The 20,061-nt window shown below is 43.9% G+C and overlaps 1 protein-coding gene across 1 annotated transcript in view; it reads right to left on the bottom strand.

The window, feature by feature from the left end:
* LOC124789498 (sodium-coupled monocarboxylate transporter 2-like) overlaps positions 1–20,061 on the bottom strand; it is a 247,291-nt gene that overhangs the window by 133,073 nt on the left and 94,157 nt on the right. The window contains exons 3-4 of the mRNA XM_047256882.1: positions 3,004–3,163; positions 2,820–2,885 (exon numbers count right to left, since the gene is read on the bottom strand). Coding sequence (XP_047112838.1) covers positions 2,820–2,885; positions 3,004–3,163 — 226 coding nt within the window. The remainder of the gene's footprint in view (positions 1–2,819; positions 2,886–3,003; positions 3,164–20,061) is intronic.

Genomic DNA, 20,061 nt, shown 5'->3' on the forward strand with positions numbered 1-20,061 from the left:
CACAGTAGGAAAGTAGAATTACAAAGTGGGGCAGTGTCGTGTGAAACTGGGATAAATATTAATTGAAGTGGGAAAGCTGAAAGTGATAATGTTGTAACTATTCTCTGTGTAGTATTTCATGTTGTAGTGTGGTGTATGTCATGTAATTTGAGTATGTGTGGTTTGCATGGGAGAGTAGCGAGGTAGTTTCAAAAGATTAGTGGGTTATGCTTGTTCCTTCGGTACCGCTCGGTCTGGAGGAAAGTTTCGTGATGATGATTGTGAGAGTCGAAGTGTGAGGTATAATAAAAGATCCACCATCCTATCCAGAAAGTGCACTGTAGCGTTAAAAATAATTACGAGACCATAATATAGAGACTCACCATCGTAAAGCCATGCCCACTGGGCGGAATTTCTCATGTGTTATTGTTGTAGGTTATAAAATTTGTGTGTTTAGGTTAGAGAATTTATCGGAATAAATAAGATAGTGAAAAGAAAAAGATGGGTGGACTTTTCCATTGAATTGTATGTTGTCATAATGTCCCGAATTTATGTGTGCGCCATTCATATTCAGTGCGGTGGCCACGTGTTGATAAAAGCCGTTAAATAAAAGACAAAAAGAAAATGTGGTATTGCCAGTGCGTAGTGAACAGTCAGAGTTCTGTAAATCACTGATAGTCAGATGAGCGTTTCCGTTGCGTATTATTCATACAGGTGGATAATTTGTAACTTAAGTGTGAGTACTAGAGTTCATGTTACTCGATAAATAAGAATGAATCCACTCGCTTGGCAGACCACTCATCTTGTAGGCCTGACTGCTTGATGCCACAGTATGAGCAAGGCATGTGGGTGCCACTCAACCCAACAATCACTTTTCTCACCAAACTGTAGCGTTTGGACGCTGGACGAACACTTCTTATCAAAACTTGCCGTGTCGGGAAGTGTAACGAGCACTTCCTGACACCAAGTGTAATGACCCAGTCTACTCCAGGTTGTTACGCATCAGGGTGGGAGAGAGAAATGGCGAGGGACATGGGAGATTCACGCCAGGGCATGTTAAACAATGGTACTCAAGCAGCCTTATACAGCATGCTGGCTGGCCTCGGAGCCGCTCTGCGTGCGTAGAAACGCTGCCGATTCAGGAATGTACCGACGTCCTGATGACACCAATTACATCCATTGCCCTGGGTCGTGGCTGGCAGCAACTGCAGTGCTGATGTGCCGCCAGCTGTGAGGAATGAGCACAGTCCAATCAGGTCCTACAGAGTTGTGCCAGCTAGCCACCCCCACATGTACTCGTGGTCCCCATGTTGTGTGCTTGGGTTTAATAGCTGGCAGTAGTAGCTTGATGCCAAACAGCAATGCCCCAGTTGCCCACGACTCCCCTCCCCTCACCCCCACCCCACACAAGTGTCTACAAGGACGGTGGCCGATAACGTCTAGGCGGCTTGGAGGCCATGAAGGCGCGCCTCCCCCAACCGGATCGTAGAGAGGTAGCAGTCTACTGGCTGAAGTCCGTCAGAGCGCGCCTGCTGGTCACACATCATATCGGCATATCGATGAAGTTTCCCAAGTCCCACAGCCGCTCGGCCACAGATATGGTGAGCCTTGAGCTGGGACGTCATGAGCTAATCTGTGGGCCGGCAGCCTGAGGATCTTAATCACCCTGAATTAGCCGTGGTTTCTCTGAAACTCAAATGCCCAGACAGAACAGTGGCACGACTGAATGACTTAACCTCCTAGGCTCGATTGTTTACACCCTTGTGGCTACGCTTCTGACGTAGTACTACTGAGGAGGGATGTGGGCTGGCTGGAGTGGCAGAGCGGTTCTAGGCGCTACAGTCTGGAAACACGCGACCGCTACGGTCGCAGGTTCGAATCTTGCCTCGGGCATGGACTTTTGTGATGTCCTTAGTTAGGTTTAAGTAGTTCTCAGTTCTAGGGACCTCAGAAGTTAAGTCCCTTAGTGCTCAGATCCATTTGAACCATTTGAGGAATGTGCATCGTGTGAGTTGCTCGGTAACATATATGTTCACCGAGTTACAAAATGTTACTCCCCTCTTGGTCACATAATGCTGCAGCATTGGCGGTACACTGGAACCAAGACCGCGATGTCACGTCTGGTCCAAGTGTTTCCACGTAATGTCAACAATACTGCCCAGTTACTTATTTCATTAACATATCGTCGAGCTGGTCTCCCTTACCTGGCCACTACTGGAATAAAACTTCAAAAATTGTCAATCCATGTGCCGAACTTTTTCGGGGAGCAGCAACTCATTATGCTTTGCGAAGCCTACATTTAAACGTACATAGACATGCTGGAGTTATATGTTGTGCCACAACTTCCTCGTGGCATCATCTTTCAACAATATGGCATACCATGCTATTTTGCAAAGTTTGCGAGGGATTTCTTGGATCATGAGATCCCGTATTACTAGAACCAGAGTGGCCCTCTAGAAGTCCAGACGTTATGCCACTTGTTTTTTTTATGTGGGGATTTATCAAAAATCAAGTGTAGACACCAGTTCTTAACTACCAGATCTGCGCCATTGCATTCGTGCTGCTATCGCAAATGTTATGGCTGCAATTCTGCAAAACTCTAGGAGAGAAGTGGAATACAGATTAGATGTATGTCGCGGCGCTAATGGCGCACATATCGAGGTATATTAGGTGCGTAAAACATCATTTTGAACTACAGTACTTGTAGAAACATACCGTCAATTAATATCTCAATTACTTATCAAGTTAATACATTTTATATTATTATATGTTTAATTCGGACTCATGTGTTAGTGGTGCAGTATTCTGTCAATGAATTTTTGTTTTACTTTAGAGCTTACCATTTTAATGAGGAAGACAACAGAGCCAAATAGTCTGACTGGTCTGCTGAATCGTAGTTCCAGGTACTGGAACAATAGAAAACTTAACGTTATTGATTTAGAAAGAGCATTTTTTCAAATGGTATAAGCATTTCCTTGACTATAGACTTACAAGAGATATTTGTTACACTATAGGGTTGCTCACCTCGTACGAAGAAACTATCTTCAGTTGATAAAACACTGGCAGGTAAATGAATGCCATTGTCAAGCTGGCGAGTATGTCGCTAGTCACTGCTACCCAGTACTGCGTTCCGTAAACGTACATTTCCGCAGGTATTGCCAGCAATGATATGCCAGAAATGTAACTGCAAAATAGAAACAATTTTGAGTAATCTAGTTGCTGTTCAGAAATAATCATGAGAGCCATACTAAAACAAAATTTATAGACAGAAATACACTCCTGGAAATTGAAATAAGAACACCGTGAATTCATTGTCCCAGGAAGGGGAAACTTTATTGACACATTCCTGGGGTCAGATACATCACATGATCACACTGACAGAACCACAGGCACATAGACACAGGCAACAGAGCATGCACAATGTCGGCACTAGTACAGTGTATATCCACCTTTCGCAGCAATGCAGGCTGCTATTCTCCCATGGAGACGATCGTAGAGATGCTGGATGTAGTCCTGTGGAACGGCTTGCCATGCCATTTCCACCTGGCGCCTCAGTTGGACCAGCGTTCGTGCTGAACGTGCAGACCGCGTGAGACGACGCTTCATCCAGTCCCAAACATGCTCAATGGGGGACAGATCCGGAGATCTTGCTGGCCAGGGTAGTTGACTTACACCTTCTAGAGCACGTTGGGTGGCACGGGATACATGCGGACGTGCATTGTCCTGTTGGAACAGCAAGTTCCCTTGCCGGTCTAGGAATGGTAGAACGATGGGTTCGATGACGGTTTGGATGTACCGTGCACTATTCAGTGTCCCCTCGACGATCACCAGTGGTGTACGGCCAGTGAAGGAGATCGCTCCCCACACCATGATGCCGGGTGTTGGCCCTGTGTGCCTCGGTCGTATGCAGTCCTGATTGTGGCGCTCACCTGCACGGCACCAAACACGCATACGACCATCATTGGCACCAAGGCAGAAGCGACTCTCATCACTGAAGACGACACGTCTCCATTCGTCCCTCCATTCACGCCTGTCGCGACACCACTGGAGGCGGGCTGCACGATGTTGGGGCGTGAGCGGAAGACGGCCTAACGGTGTGCGGGACCGTAGCCCAGCTTCATGGAGACGGTTGCGAATTGTCCTCGCCGATACCCCAGGAGCAACAGTGTCCCTAATTTGCTGGTAAGTGGCGGTGCGGTCCCCTACGGCACTGCGCAGGATCCTACGGTCTTGGCGTGCATCCGTGCGTCGCTGCGGTCCGGTCCCAGGTCGACGGGCACGTGCACCTTCCACCGACCACTGGCGACAACATCGATGTACTGTGGAGACCTCACGCCCCACGTGTTGAGCAATTCGGCGGTACGTCCACCCGGCCTCCCGCATGCCCACTATACGCCCTCGCTCAAAGTCCGTCAACTGCACATACGGTTCACGTCCACGCTGTCGCGGCATGCTACCAGTGTTAAAGACTGCGATGGAGCTCCGTATGCCACGGCAAACTGGCTGACACTGACGGCGGCGGTGCACAAATGCTGCGCAGCTAGCGCCATTCGACGGCCAACACCGCGGTTCCTGGTGTGTCCGCTGTGCCGTGCGTGTGATCATTGCTTGTACAGCCCTCTCGCAGTGTCCGGAGCAAGTATGGTGGGTCTGACACACCGGTGTCAATGTGTTCTTTTTTCCATTTCCAGGAGTGTACATTTATTAAAGCAATACGTGCTGTAAATTTTCGCAGTGTTTTTCTAAAAAAACAATGCGCGAGATCTGTTCTCTCTAGCAATGAAGTGTCCTAGCGACGTGCCGCTGTCAGCGCTATTTGCACCATCCTTCAAAATAATCAAATTGTGTCATATCTTTAATACCTCGATCAGTTTGCAAAGTATCGTTGTTTGATCAGATGTTAGCACTGCGCTCGTGGCGATTTTTGTAATGCTTGATTTGCAGGAGAAAACGTGGAACGTCATATTTTATATCTACATACATGCTCTTCAAACCACTGTGAAATACACGGCGGAGGACACGTCTTATCACACATTAGATTTTCTTCTCGTTTCTTCCGCGTAAGAAGGCTGGAAAGAATGAGTTGAAAACGCCTCTGCGCACAGTCCCTGCGTAAGTAACATACAGCAGGTGGTAGCGTTTTCCTAGACTATTCACTTGATATTGTTTCTTGAAACTTTGTAAGCAGACCATCATGGGATAACTGGCGTCTATCTTCAAGCGTCTGATAGTTCAGGTGTTACAGCATTTCCGTGACACTCTCCTGTAAATTCAGCAGTATTTGTGACCATTCGTGCTGCCCTCCTTTGTATTCTTCCTACAGTGATCAGCCAGAACATTATGACCACGACCTACTATCAATATAAGCCCGTCCAGGCCATAGCAGCCTCACATGGCGAGGAATTAGTGCTAGTCAGAGACACGCACGGTGCATGTAGTATCAGTGAGCGCGCTGTCCGTGTGTACAATGGAGAAGGCATGTGGCCTGTCTGAGTCTGACCGAGGGCAGATTGTGATGGCCCGGAGACTCGGCACGAGCATTTCGGAAACTTCACCAACTGTCGACTGTTCGAGGAGCGCTGTGGTGTGTGTCTTCAACACATGGTTAAACCAAGGTGAAACCACGTCCAGACATCGTATTGGGCGCCACCCCCCATTACGGATGTCGGACATCGTAGGCTGGGCAGACTGGTAAAACAGGACAGGCGGCGAACTGTGGCGGAACTGACATTAGACTTTAATGCTGGACAGAGTACAAGTTGTCTGAACACACAGTGCGCCGAACGCTCCCAACGATGGACCTGCGCAATCGACGACCTTTGCTTGTGCCAATGATAACACCACGTCATTGGCAACTATGACTGAAAGGGTTACGTGACCATCGGCACTCGACATTGGCGCAGTGGCACAGCGTTGCATGGTCTGATGGATCCCGATAACTTCTTCATCATGCCAATGGGGTGGCGCGAATCCGTCGTCTTCCAGGGGAACAGCTCCTTGACACCTGTACGGCGGGACGGAAACAAGTTGGCAGCGGCTCCGTTATGCTCTGGGGAACTTTAACATGGGCGTCCATAGGCCCAGTGGAGCTCGTACAAGGCACAATGACGGCCTAGGAGTATCGTACACTGGTTGCAGACCACGTACACCCTTTCATGACAATCAAGTTTCCTGACGGCAGTGGCATTTTTCAACAAGATTAAGCATCATGTCACAAGGTCAGGAGTGTGATAGATTGGTTGTTAGAGGAACACAGTGGCGAGCTTCCGTTGATGAGGTGGCCCGCATCTCAACAGATCCAAACCCGAACGAAAACATCTGGGATGTGGCTGAACGTGGCGTCAAAGCTCATCGCCTCCCCCGTCCCCCCCAGAATTTATCAGAACTGGGTGACTTGCGTGAACAGATGCGGTGCCAGTTCCCTCCAGCGACCTACTAAGGGCTCATTGCTTCGATGCCACGATGCGTCGCCACTGTTATCCGTGTCAGAAGTGGAAATACTGGGTATTAAGCAGGTGGTCGTACTGTTCCAGCTGATCAGTGTGTATCCCCTGTTAGATCTATCTGGTTTGAGACTCATATAATTGAGCAATATTCTAAGATGGGGCGTATGTGTGTTTTGTTAGCAACGTTCCTTGTACACGGACACCATTTTCCCAGTATCCTGCCAAATGTATTTACGTCTACTGCCTCCACTACCTACAACCGAAATTTTGCCTGAAAATGGGAAAACAATTACGGAAACGATTAACAGAAGATAGTATTTTCCGCTTTTGCTGTATTAATTTTATTTGTTCACAACTAGTTTTCACGTTCTACGCCATTCTCAAATGATTTTGTGGTACTGTAATAGATAAAATATATTATATTATCTCCAGAAACAGAAATGCAATTATATGAACATAAACGTACTTTAAATGCATTTACCTGCAACAGAAAACAATGTCTTACATAATGAAATGTCAGCATCTTTACATTTGTGTTTTCTATTCGTTTTAGTTCGCAAATGCTGTCTTACTCATTTGACAGCTTGACATTTAAAAAGGTGTTACCTTGATCAGAGAGTAAATCTAAGCATAGAATAAATGGAATAATAATTTCAAATACTGTGACTATATACGAGGGATATTCGGAAAGTTTCGATCGGTCAAGAAATGGAAACCACCGTGAAAATCTAATAAATCTTTGCACATATGTGTTCGACAGTGTCTCTAGTATGCATGTCGGTTCCATCACTTTGCTCTTTTCAGTTCTGAGCGCATTGTGAGAACATAAAGATGCGTAGAAAATAGTGTCTCACGCCAAGCATGAGGTCCTGGTGAGAGATTTCGCCTGATGTTATGCAACCCACATTACAGGACTGTCATACGGTTCCTACTTCGTGACAATTCTCAGTCGCAATCTGCAGGATTAATGAAAGTGCTCTGTGAGTGTGTGGGTTTTATTTTGTCAAGTTGCACAATGGCTTGATCCAACAAGTACCCTTTGGCTTCTGCAAGAAACAATTTCCACCTCGCACTACTACAGAAGTCAGACAGATGCTGTTAATGCACCAACCAGAACTGCTTGAAAAACATTCAACAACAAATGTCTTCTGGAGTCTATATTCTTACATAACTAGTGGAATACTTGGGTACTGGAGTATTGCTAGTTAGTGTAAGAAAAATATTAAACGAACGAAAAATATTATTTATTGCAAAAGAATTCTGAGAAATCAAGTGAAACTTTTTCTTATAAATTAATACATTTCCGGGTTCTTTTTGGAACAGCAGATTGCCTCTTATGGATAGGAATGCTATTATTTTACAAAGTATGGAAAGGTTCTTTGCTCCCTTTTCTTTAAGAATGTTATTTACTCAGCAGAATGGCTGAGAGCCGCTCCTACACAACTTGAATAACTTTTCTAGGTACGGTCAAGGCTGTCGCTTGAGAAATGTAGTGTACTGTTGTGGAGGACAGATTGGGCTCACATACACTGTAGCACACAATACCGTGAGCTGCAATGACTGCTGCCTGCATCGCTCGCTGCTGACAAATACCACAACTATCTCTTTCTATCTGGATTGACCTTTGCCAATCAAACTCTCCCTAAGCCTTGATGAAATCAAGGACTCCTATCTGCCCCTAGTCTAACTATTGGCGTGGTACACCAGTCAGATAACCAGTCCACCATGATGCCACTCAATATTCGCTCGCAGGCGTTTAACTAGTACTTTGTCCATGTTCACACCACACAATAAGTGTGGTGGCCCACTCAGTGACCAACGCTTAATCGCGAGCAACTCAGTATAGAGTATCACTTCGATTCGCTAATGACAGAGGTGCTTTCCCAGTGAAGTACTGAGGAGAGACTTTGTTCCTCGCACTTTGCATACATGTACAAGCACACTCGCTCTCGTTACGTGTTCCTGCTCCAAGAGCGACAATGGAACGGCCCCTTTTTCTGAAAAAGTTGCAAGGGTATATCATTTGCTGTCTTCCCTCACTCGTCTGGCTCTTTGCGTCAGAAATATTCCGCCAATCAGCGTTGCTCTTTTAAATGGGAGAATGACGTTTCGTTTAAGTAGACCAATGCGGAAATATGTAGATCTCTGTTAGGCATATACCGTCCTCCGGTGAGAACTACGTAACTATGCCTTCGGTCTGTGAAAAAGTGCATATTCTGAGTGCTCCCACACATAGTGGAATTTGCTTCTAAGTCGAACACGGCAGTCATTATCCCTTTGCTCTGGGAAAAGCTTCCTCTCTCCTGGTGGTTGTTCCGGCTGAAGTAGGTGTGCGCTGACCCACCCCTTTGAAGGGACAGATCTCTCAGCGGGCTGGTTGCCTCTTTAGAACGAAAATTCCTGTGGCCATCATGTTGTGCACGCCAGCCTCAACTTTTTCAACCTCAGTGCGCACTTGCGATTTACTTATTAGATATGCATATCGCTTACATGAATTCATACAAAATTGACTCTACCTTATCGAGTTTGGGTTCGAATGAAGCGTCTTGATGTGCAGAATACGATTGTGAGGACATAATATGTAAGAAATGAAGGTCAGGAGACCATGCCACCTTACAATGCACCTGCAGCGTTTTCGATGGGAAGTGTTTGATCACCCGCACTACAGTCGGTAATTGGCTCCCTCTGTATTTCATCTCTGCTCACATTAACTACTGGCTATGAAGACAACATTCTGGCACAGACAACGAGCTATAGATGAATGAAGAGAATTGGCGGGAAGCATAGGCGGCTGCCTTGTATGACAAGGGTATTGGAAAGCTGGTACAATGCTACGACAAATTTCTAAATCAGAGTGGTGACTATGTAAAGCAGTGGCTGTAAGATGTAGCTAACCGTTGCAGATAAAATATTTCTGATTATCACAGTGGTTTCCATTTCGCGATAAATCGGAACTTACTTTCCGAATACCCATAGTATTTACGTGTGTCATTGAGGTAAGTTAAAAAATATGAGGGGTGTTCAGTAAATAATGCAACACATTCTTTTTCTCCAGCAGCTTCAGTTCACAAAATGCGAGATTTGTTGTGAGGCATCATAGAATACTCCCACTTCAGCCACTATTGTTTCATAAAGTTCTGATAGGTTGCGGCGCTATACGTAACCTTCAAAATGACTTCTGTAACGGACGTGCGTTCCAAACACAGAGTTCTAACTTAGTTTCTTTTGGGAGGAAACCAGATCATCACAAATATTCATAGGCGCTTGCAAGATGTCTACGGAGACCTGGCAATGAACAAAAGTATAGGCGAGGCGTCCGTCATCATCGCAACAGGGTCGCGCAAACCTGTCTGATTTCCCGCGTGCTGGCCAACCTCATATAGATGTGAGCCCCTGCAGTGTTGGAACGTGCGGACACTCACATTCGAGGTGATCGACGGATCACAATCAAACACCTCGCTGCACAACTGGACGTCCCTTCTGGTAGTGCTGACACACTCGTCTACCCATTGTGGTACTCAAAGGTGTGTGCCCACTGGGTCCTTCGCTGCCTAACAGAAGACCATAACGAACAACGGAGGACCATCTCTGAGGAAGTACTTGCCTGTTACGAGGCCGATCGTGACAATTTTTTGTCAAATGTTATCACAGACAATGAAACATAGGGTCACAGCTTCTAACTGGAAACGTAACGGCAATCCATGGAACGGCGCCACACCACCTCTCCTCTGAAGAAAAAGTTCAAAGCCACACTCTCAGCTGATAAAGTCGCGGAGACGGTCTTCTGGGCCTCTGAAGGTGTTATCCTGTTTGCTGTGCTCCCTCATGGTGCAACGATCAACTCTGAAGTGTATTGTGCTGCCCTCAGGAAATTGAAGAAATGACTACAGCGTGTTAGTCGCCACAAAAACGCAGACGAACTTCTTCTCTATGACAATGGAATGCTTCACACAATTCTGCACACCCGAGAGAAGCTCACAAAACTTCCTTGGACTGTCTTCCTCATCCACCTTACAGTCCTGATCTCGCACTTTCCGACTTTCATCTGTTTTGCCCAATGAGGGAGCACTCCATGGGAAGCAGAACGTGGATGACTGGGAGGTTATTGATGCAGCAAGGCGTTGGATCCGACGTCAAACAGTAGAGCGTATTGTATTGTGGTGTATTGTATGTTAACCGGGGGCCTAAAAATGATGGAGAAGCTCCGTCCCCGCCGCAGCAGCAGTGGTCCACAACCCCACGACGACTACCGCAGTCCACTTCACCCCTCTGCAGCCCCACACCGAACCACTCTTTCAGGGAACGTCTCACACTAACGAGTGTAACCCCTATGTTTGCGTGGTAGAGTAATGGTGGTGTACGCGTACGTGGAGAACTTGTTTGCGCAGCAATCGCCGACATAGTGTAGCTGAGGCGGAATAAGGGAAACCAGCCCGCATTCGTCGAGGCAGATGGAAAACCGCCTAAAAACAATCCACAGACTGGCCGGCTCACCGGACCTCGACACAAGTCCGTCGGGCGGATTCGTCCTGGGGCTAGGCGCTCATTCCCGCCCGAAAAGCCGTGCGTTAGAACGCACGGCAAACCGGGCGGGCAGTAGAGGATTACCATGCCTTACCAGGCCCTCCCTGTAAGTTTGCGTAATGCCGACGCATTGAATGAAGACTATGTTGAAAAATACAGTTTTGTAGCCGAAAGAATGGGTAACAACATGGTGTACTGGTATCTTTATAAAATCAAATTGCTTTCAGAAAAAAAATGTGTTGCATTACGTACTGAACGCCCCGCGTAGTTAGAAATAAAATGTTACACCAAAACATGAAATAGAATAAAAATAAATATAAAAGTAAATGCTGATGTGAGGCTAAAATTTAAATTTCATGTAGCAGAATGTGGCTGAAATTATCAAGGAATTTTTTTGTTCTGAAGGTCTGTTTGTTGACTGTTTAAATGACTCGAAATTTCGATTTCTTCCAAGATATTCAATTGTTTCTTTCTTAGCATAATGGAGAATTCGGAGCTTTTCGTTAATATTTGCCAATATCCAGGACACCAAGGACCAGTTACTACAGTTGTGGCCCAGCTTGCCTCAAAACAGGATATAATCCTCTATTGCGCCATTCCCTGCCGAATCAGAGCACAAACGGAATAAAATAATAATTGGCTCCTTTTATCGACCTCCCAACTCAGATGACACAATTGCTGAAAGGTTCAAAGAGAACTCGAGTCTAATTTCAAAAACATACCCGATTCATGCAGTTATAGTTGGTGGTGACTTCAATTTACCCTCGATATTTTGGCGAAAATACATTTTTAAATCGCGGGGTATGAATAAAATATCATCTGAAATTGTGCTAAACGCATTCTCTGATGATTATTTCGAGCAATTAGTTAATGAGCCCACTCGAATAGTAAAGGTTTTGAAAACACACTTGACATCTTAGCAACAAATACCCCTGAGCTAATAACGAGCATCAAAACGGGTACAGGGGTTAGTGAACACAGGGTTATTGTAGCGAGACTGAATACCGTAGCTCCCAAATCCTTCAAAAATAAACGAAAAATATACCTATTCAAAAAAGCATATAAAAATTATCTTTACACTTTCCTGAGAAACAATCTCCATCTCTTCCCAATTAACAATGTAAGTGTAGACCAGATGTGGCTAGAATTCAAAGAAACAGTATCGACAGCAGCTGAGAGATCTACACCAAATAAATTAACAAAGGACGGATCTGATACCCCTTCGTCCACAAAACGGGTCAGAACACTATTGCGGAAACAACGAAAAAAAACATGCCAAATTTAAACATTGGTGGTCTTTTACGGAAGCTCTAAATTTAGCGCGGACTTCAATGCGAGATTCTTATAATAGTTTCCAAAACGAAACTTTATCTCGAAACCTGGCAGAAAATCCAATAGTAATGTAAATACTATCGATGGAAATACTAAACACAGACTTCCGAAATTCCTTCACCAAAGAAGAGGAAGTAAATATTCCAGAATTCGAATCAAGACCAGCTGCCAACATGAGTAATTTACAATTAGATAACCTCGGAATAGTGAAGTAACTTAATAAAAGCAAGTCTTTCGGTCCAGACTGAATACGAATAGGTTCCTTTCAGAGTATGCTGATCCATAGCCCCGTACTTAACAATCGTATACGGTACAACTGCTCGCTCGACGAAAGATTCCTACCCAAAGAGTGGAAAGCTGCACACGTCACATCAAATTCAAGAAAGGCAATACGAATAACCCACAGAATTATGGGCCCATATGATTAACGTCGATATCTAACAAGATTTTGGAACATACATTCTGTTCAAACGTTATGAATTACCTCGAAGAGAACGGTCTGTTGATACCCTGTCAACAAGGATTTAGAAAATATCGTTCTTATGAACCACAACTAGCCTATTAGTCACGCGATGTGTTGAGTGCTATTGATAACGGATTTCAAATTGATTCCGTATTTTTAGATTTCCAGAAGGCTTTTGACGCTGTACCTCATAAGTGGTTTGTAATCAAATTGTATTGTTATGAAATATAGTCTCAGTTTTGCGAATGGATACGTAATTTCCTGTCGGAGAGGTCACAGCCTGTAGTAATTGACGGAAAGTCATCGAGTAAAACAGAACTGTTATAGGCCCTCTGCTGTTTCTTATCTCTATAAACGACTTAGCAGACAATCAGAGCAGCCGTTTCAGGTTGTTTGCAGATAATACTGTCGTTTATCGCCTAGTAAAGTCATCAGAGGATCAAAAGAAATTGCAAAACGATTTAGAAAAGATATCTATATGGTGCGAAAATTGGCAATTGACGTTAAATAATGAAAAGTATGAGGTCATCCCCACTAATGCTAAAAGGAATTCGTTAAACTTCGATTACACGGTAAATCAGTCAAATCTAAAGGCCATAAATTCAACTAAATAATTGGATATAACAATTGCGAACAACTTGAATTGGAAAGAACACATAGAAATTGTTGTGGGGAAAGGCGAACCAAAGACTGCATTTTATTGGCAGAACACTTAGAAGACGCAACAGAGCTACTAAAGAGATTGCCTACACTATTCTTGTCCTTCCTATTTGCCGGCCTCTGTGGTCGAGCGGTTCTAGGCGCTTCAGTCCGGAACCGTGCTGCTGCTACGGTCGCAGGTTCGAATCCTGCCTCAGGCATGGATGTATGTGATGTACTTAGGTTAGTTATGTTTAAGTAGTTCTAAGTCTAGGCGACTGATGACCTCAGATGTTAAGTCCCATAGTGCTTAGAGTCATTTGAACCATTTGAACCTTCCTCTTTTGGAGTACTGCTGTGAGGTGTGGGATCCTTGCCAGATAAGACTAACGGAGTACATCGAGAAAGTTCAAAGAAGAGCAGCACGTTTTGTAATATCGAGAGATAGGGGAGAGAGTGTCACAGACATGATACAGGATTTCGGGTGGACATCATTGAAATACAGGCGTTTCTCGTTGCAGTGGTATCTTCTCACGAAATTTCAATCACCAACTTTCTCTTCAGAATGTGAAAATATTTTATGGACACCGACCTGCATAGGGAGAAACGATCATCATAATAAAATAAGGGAAATCAGAGTTCCGACGGAAAGATTTAAGTGTTCGTTTTTTCCGCACACTTTCTTGAGTGGAATAATAGAGAATTGTTGCGAAGGTGGTTCGAAGAACTCTCTGCCAGGCACTTAAGTGCGATTTGAAGAGTATTGAAGAAGATGTAGATGTAGATCGTCACACTTATAAGTGGGCTCATACTGGCATGTTCTTTGTAAATCTGACCCGATATTGTAATCACTCTAATAACATCACATGCCATCTCAACCGGTGAAGTTCCACTTCGTTTCCCTCTCCCCTACTGCGTGCTTCAGTTTTTTTTGTCAGCAGTGTTTTAGGGAATAAATATACCGACAAGCAATGTCCAGTACATCTAGTTCCTTGAACAGGCTTCTGGAAGATGTTCTTGAATTCACCAGTTAAGTAATTTATGTTATAGACTTTTGGATTTGGAAAATTTTAACTTGACTTGATGAGTTACGCTAAACCATGACACTGCACGACATTATGGAATGAAGGTAATCAAAGTATGTCTACTGTTTTGTTTTTACATTATCCATCTCTGCCCCTGCTAGCTGAGTGGTCAGCGCGACGGAATATCTTACCTAACTGCCCGGGTTCGATTCCCGTCTGGCTCGGAGATTTTCTACTCTCAGGGACTGGGTGTTGTGTTGTCCTTCTCATCGTCATTTCATCTCCATCGACACGCAAGTCGCCGAAGTGGCGTCAACTCGAAAGACTTGCACCAGGCGAACGGTCTACTCGACGGGAGGCCCTAGCTACACGGCATTCCCATTATCCATCTCTGACACAACTTTCATACAACAAAATAAAGATTTGTTTATGCATTTCACTACTTCTGTGTCATGTCCCTCCCACCTGAATTAATTATCAAATCGCTTTCTCAATAATGTAATATTATAAACGTCTTCAGTCTGTACGATCTCATACTTTATGCACATGCCTGGTGAGCACCTCTTTCAGATTCTAAACTGCAAATAGCGATTTTTTTTAAATTTAATGGCAGTTAAATGGCTAAAAATCATTTTATGAAACGACAGTTCCTCGTATTTTACTATTTAGACGAACTTTCAGTAACGGCTCTTTATAAAATGATAATTTACTATTCATCATAATGTTCACAGCATCAGCAAAAGAAAAACAGACTTAGCATGGGGCAGGGTCATAGATGAAAAGTCTTAAAAATACCGACTAAAAACTAAAGCCTTGTGGAAAACCACGCATATCTACGCCACAGTGGAATGAGGACCGATAGCCCAATACAGAACTTTTTCCTACTGAAATTCTTTGATTCCTGCTAGTGAGATATGAACATTTCTCAAAAGAACGTTGCGACTTAGGGGAGAGTGCGTACTTCTTCAAAATTTAAAAAAAATATAATTTTTTTTCTTGAAATATTTTCTGCGCTGTCTGTTTTATTGTTCATCCCTAATTCACCAGATAAGGCGATTTGTGAAAAAATGTCTCTGAAAACCATTCACAGCAGGAAAAAATAGTCAACATCGCTGTCAGTGTGGCATCATGTGATTTCAAAGCCGGCGTAACAGGCATTACGGAAACGTGCTCGAACTTGGGATCGGACCAGCCTGTTAAAACTTCTGCAAAAAAGCCGACGAAAAGCTTGCCAAATAGACTTGCAGGACCGCCATGGCTACAAAGAACATGGAGGACGACCTCCTTTTTGATCTGGAACGATTGCTGTGTAGTCCATGGATGACTGACTAGTGGTATATTTAACGTAACTACGAAAAATATAAACCGAGACTTCACACTCTTTTTTTCTCGAAACCGTATTTCTCAAATCGGCGCGAAATACTTGAGAACGGTACATACGATTTTGATTGGAATTTGATGCCCGCATTCTAAATTAAATTCTCTACCAGCGTACGTAGCCGTTTTGCGATATCGTCAGAAGTATATTCTCGGAGCACGCTTTTGTCTAGATGTTTTAGACGAAGAAAATGACTTTTGTTTCAACACTTCATCATTTCGTTAGAACTTAATATTTTTGAATTATCCTATGTATGCTGACAGAAAACATATCGGAAACGATTTATAGAAAATGATTTTGTTACAGGTCCAAATCCAACCGGAGACCAACGTTCCAGCTGCAAGGGGTCCTTCCACGTGAGCCAGTGGTTATAGGGAACCTCTGATGTGGCCACAAAAATGATTTCCTAAACACCAAAGTGTAAGGAATTACAGATTTAGCACCAATTTTTATTTTATTTAATTATCTATTTTTCATTCGTTCAACTTTAAATTCTTTTGACACGTCACAGAATATATTGGTATTCTGTAATTTATTGTTTAATGAATTCAGTCCAGTCTCGCATCATGTCTGAATATCGGAACAACTGAAAACTCCAACTTGTGGTTTTGTAAATATGTTAGGAGTCATTGATTAAGGAGTCATTGATATATTATCTATTCTGAAATAGTAAAAGCGTTATTGGACGGAAGTTTATTGATATTTCTTTATTTCCTTTCTTACACAGTGCCTTAATTTAAACATATTTTAGCCAATCGGGAAATGTTCCAATGACAAATGTCTGATTACAAAACAATTTAGATTCTACCAATCTCAGAAGAACAATTTTAATTATCTTTATATTTTGTGCTGACCGGTTTTTTTACGAAGTAGTAAGTCTGACCACGTCATCCTATAAATAACAGACATAAACTGTTTCTTAAAGAACTTTACAGCACAACACTCACACGCTTCACACATCGTTGGTATAAGAGCTTAACTGGAATGCAAGTTAGTCTGTAATGGCGGGACACGCTAAAGACGCACGCTTTGTAAATAACGAGCCTTCTGTAGCAATCTGTCAACAAATGGGTAGCGGTGGAACAACAAGCAAAGCACAGTAGATCCACACACCCGCATTCTAACTAGGTAGCCACTTGGCCCCAACTGGAAAATTAGACGCCATAAAGGTCGTAAAACGAACCGTAAGGAGAGTTATAAATTATCATGATGTTGGCTGCCACCGAGAATCGTCGTAAGGGCCGAGTCAGATCGTGAGTTCCACATCTTCATGCACTGATGAGTCACAACATTTGGTCCACCTACTTAATGGCGTTTTGGTTCATCATTGGATCGCGATACAGCAGTGATTCTACGTGGCATGGATTCGACAAGCTCTTGGCAGAGTTCCGGGGTTATTTGGCACCAGACATGTCTGCACGTCATGGAGCTTCCATAAATTATGGGGCGGTGATGTGTAGGCGCGGATCTGATGTCAGGTAGCGTCCCAGATATGTTCCATTCGGTTCAGATCAGCTGAATTTGGTGGCCAAACATCACCGTCAGCTCACTACCATCCTCTTCACATCTGTGTAGCACGATTCTGGCCTTGTGATACGAACAGTTATCCTGTTCGAAAATGCCATCACCATCGGGATCACTTCAAGCCTGAAGAGATACAGGCGGTGTACAATAATGTTCACGTAGTGCACGGTTATGCTGGTGCCTTCGATTACTACCACAGCTCCTATAGAAGCTCATGTGAGAGTCCCCCGTAGCACAATACTGACCCCAACTGTCTGCATCTGTGGCGTGATGCATGTATCGAGCAGCCCTTCAACTGGATGACGGCGTATCCGAACACGACCGTGAATCAAGAAACGTGATTCGTACTACTAGGTGACACGTTTTTATTGATCCAAAATCCAATATCGATGATTCTGTGCCCTTTGCAATCGTAATTAACCAGTACTGTACTCTGTTCGCCAGATATCTGCCACAGATCGTCGCCTATCCTGCATTACAGAGTGGGCCATCCTCCGACAATCATGTTCTGTGATGAGACACGGACATCAGACGCTTTGTCTCGCCTACTGCTGGTCCTGAAGCCTCGTTCCATAGATACTCACGACCGTGGCAAATGATCAGGTGACCAGCTTTTCCGTTTCAGAGACATTCATTCCCAGGCGCAGGGCCATAGCGGTCTATCGTTTGTCAAAGTCGCTTATTGTTTTTGTTGTGGATTTCAGTCGGAAGACTGGTCTGATGCAGCTCTCCATGCTACTCTGTCCTGTGTAACCTTCATCATCTCCAAATCCTTCTGAATCTGGTTACTGCATTCATCTTTTGGTCTTTCCTGCAATTTTCACTACCCAGATTTCCCTCCAGTATTAAATTAGTGATTCGTTGAAAACTCAGGATGGTGCTGTCATCCTATTCCTTCTTCTAGTCAGGTTGTGCAACTAATTTTTCTCCCCAGTACATTATGTCCTCATTAGTTACATAATCAATTCATCTCATTTTCAGTATACTCCTGTAGCACCACATTTCAAAAGCTGCTATTCTCTTCTCGTCTAAACTGTTTATCGTCCATATTTCTTTTCCATACATGGCTACATTACAGACAAATACCTCCAGAAAAGATTTCGTAATACTTAACTCTATCTTCAAAGTTAACAAACCTCTCTTCAGAAAATCTTTTCTTGCCATTGCCAGTCTACATTTATTAATATCCTCTCTAGTTCGGCCATCATCAGTTATTTTCTTGCCCAAACAACAAAACTCATCTACTATTATAAGTTTCTCGTTTCCTAATCTAATTCCCTCAGCGTCACCTGATTTAATTCGTTCCATTATCCTCGTTTTGCGTTTATTGATGTTCATCTTATATGCTCTTTTCAAGACTGTCCATTCCGTTCAACTGCTCTTCCGTGTCTTTTGCGCTCTCTGACGGAAGTACAATGTCATCAACAAACCTCAAAGTTTTTATTTGTTCTGCCTGAACTTTAATTCCTACTTCAAATTTTCTTTTGTTTCCCTTACTGCTTGCTCATTTTACAGATTGAATAACATCGACGGTAGGCTACAAACGCTATAAAGTTAGGATTCCCTTTCCTTAATCCGTCTTCTAAGAAAAATCATAGGGTTAGTATTCCTCCCGTGTTCCTAGATTTCTCCGGAATCCAAACAGATCTTTCCCGAGGTCGACTTCTACCAGCTTTTCCTTTCTTCTGCAAACAATTCGTGTTAGTATGTTGCAACCATACCTTGTTAAACAGATAGATTGGTAATGTTCGCACCTGTCGGCAACTGCTTTCTTTAGAATTGGAATTATTACATTCTTCTTGAAGTCTGTCTCATACATCAGACATACCAGATGACGAGTTTTGTCATGGCTGTCTCTTCCAAGATTTTCAGTTATTATGACGGAATGTCGTCTTTTTATACCGGGGCCTTGTTTTCGACTGAGGTGTTTCAGTGCTCTGTCAAATTTTTCTCGCAGCACCATATCTCCCATCTCATCTTCATCTACGCAACGGCCACTTACGTCAGCCGATTTCCCCGTTTGAGGCCCATTCGTCGACGGGATGATTCCCTATGCGAGCAACGAATTTTCATTGAGCTGTACGGAATTCTTCAGATATTTTAGAAGAACACAATATGTTTACGTTTCTCATCCGATTCCCAGTTTATTTCTGTTGTGTACATCATCTCCGGTTGTATTCTTGTCCCTTTAATTTGTCTATAGTCAGTAGCTTCTACCTATGCAACTAGCGCCTGAATTTTCGTGTTGTGCGACGCCCCGTATTCTCATATAAGTTACTAGCACGCCTGTCTGAAACAGTTCCCTAGACGTGGCACCATTTCATGCAGTTAGCCTGTCACAAAGGACCTTGGTACGTTCAGAGTCACTCACAGTGAGCGGTGCTTCCAGCTCGCAGGTGACTACCGAGATGCAGCCGAAAGGTGGATCCACCAGCGTTATGTGCTCGGAAATATTTTATCAGGGGGATCCGCCCATATATATTCCAGGGTAATTGTTGGGGTATGCATAATACTTCATGGATAATGTTTAGTATTGATCCACCGCCAACATTATCTGAGATTTCGCCCCGATGGTGGATCCACTAGCGTTACGTATTCGGAAATATTTATTGAGGCGTATCCACCGCATATACTCCAGGGTAACGGTTGGTGTGGGTACATCTATACAATAATTCACGGATAACGTTTATTGTGGATCCAGCCTGTGTGTGATCCGAGGTATAATCCTAAAGGTGTTGTTGTTGTGGTCTT

This window comes from Schistocerca piceifrons, chromosome 3 (genome assembly GCF_021461385.2).
Source record: "Schistocerca piceifrons isolate TAMUIC-IGC-003096 chromosome 3, iqSchPice1.1, whole genome shotgun sequence".
NCBI lineage: Eukaryota > Metazoa > Arthropoda > Insecta > Orthoptera > Acrididae > Schistocerca > Schistocerca piceifrons.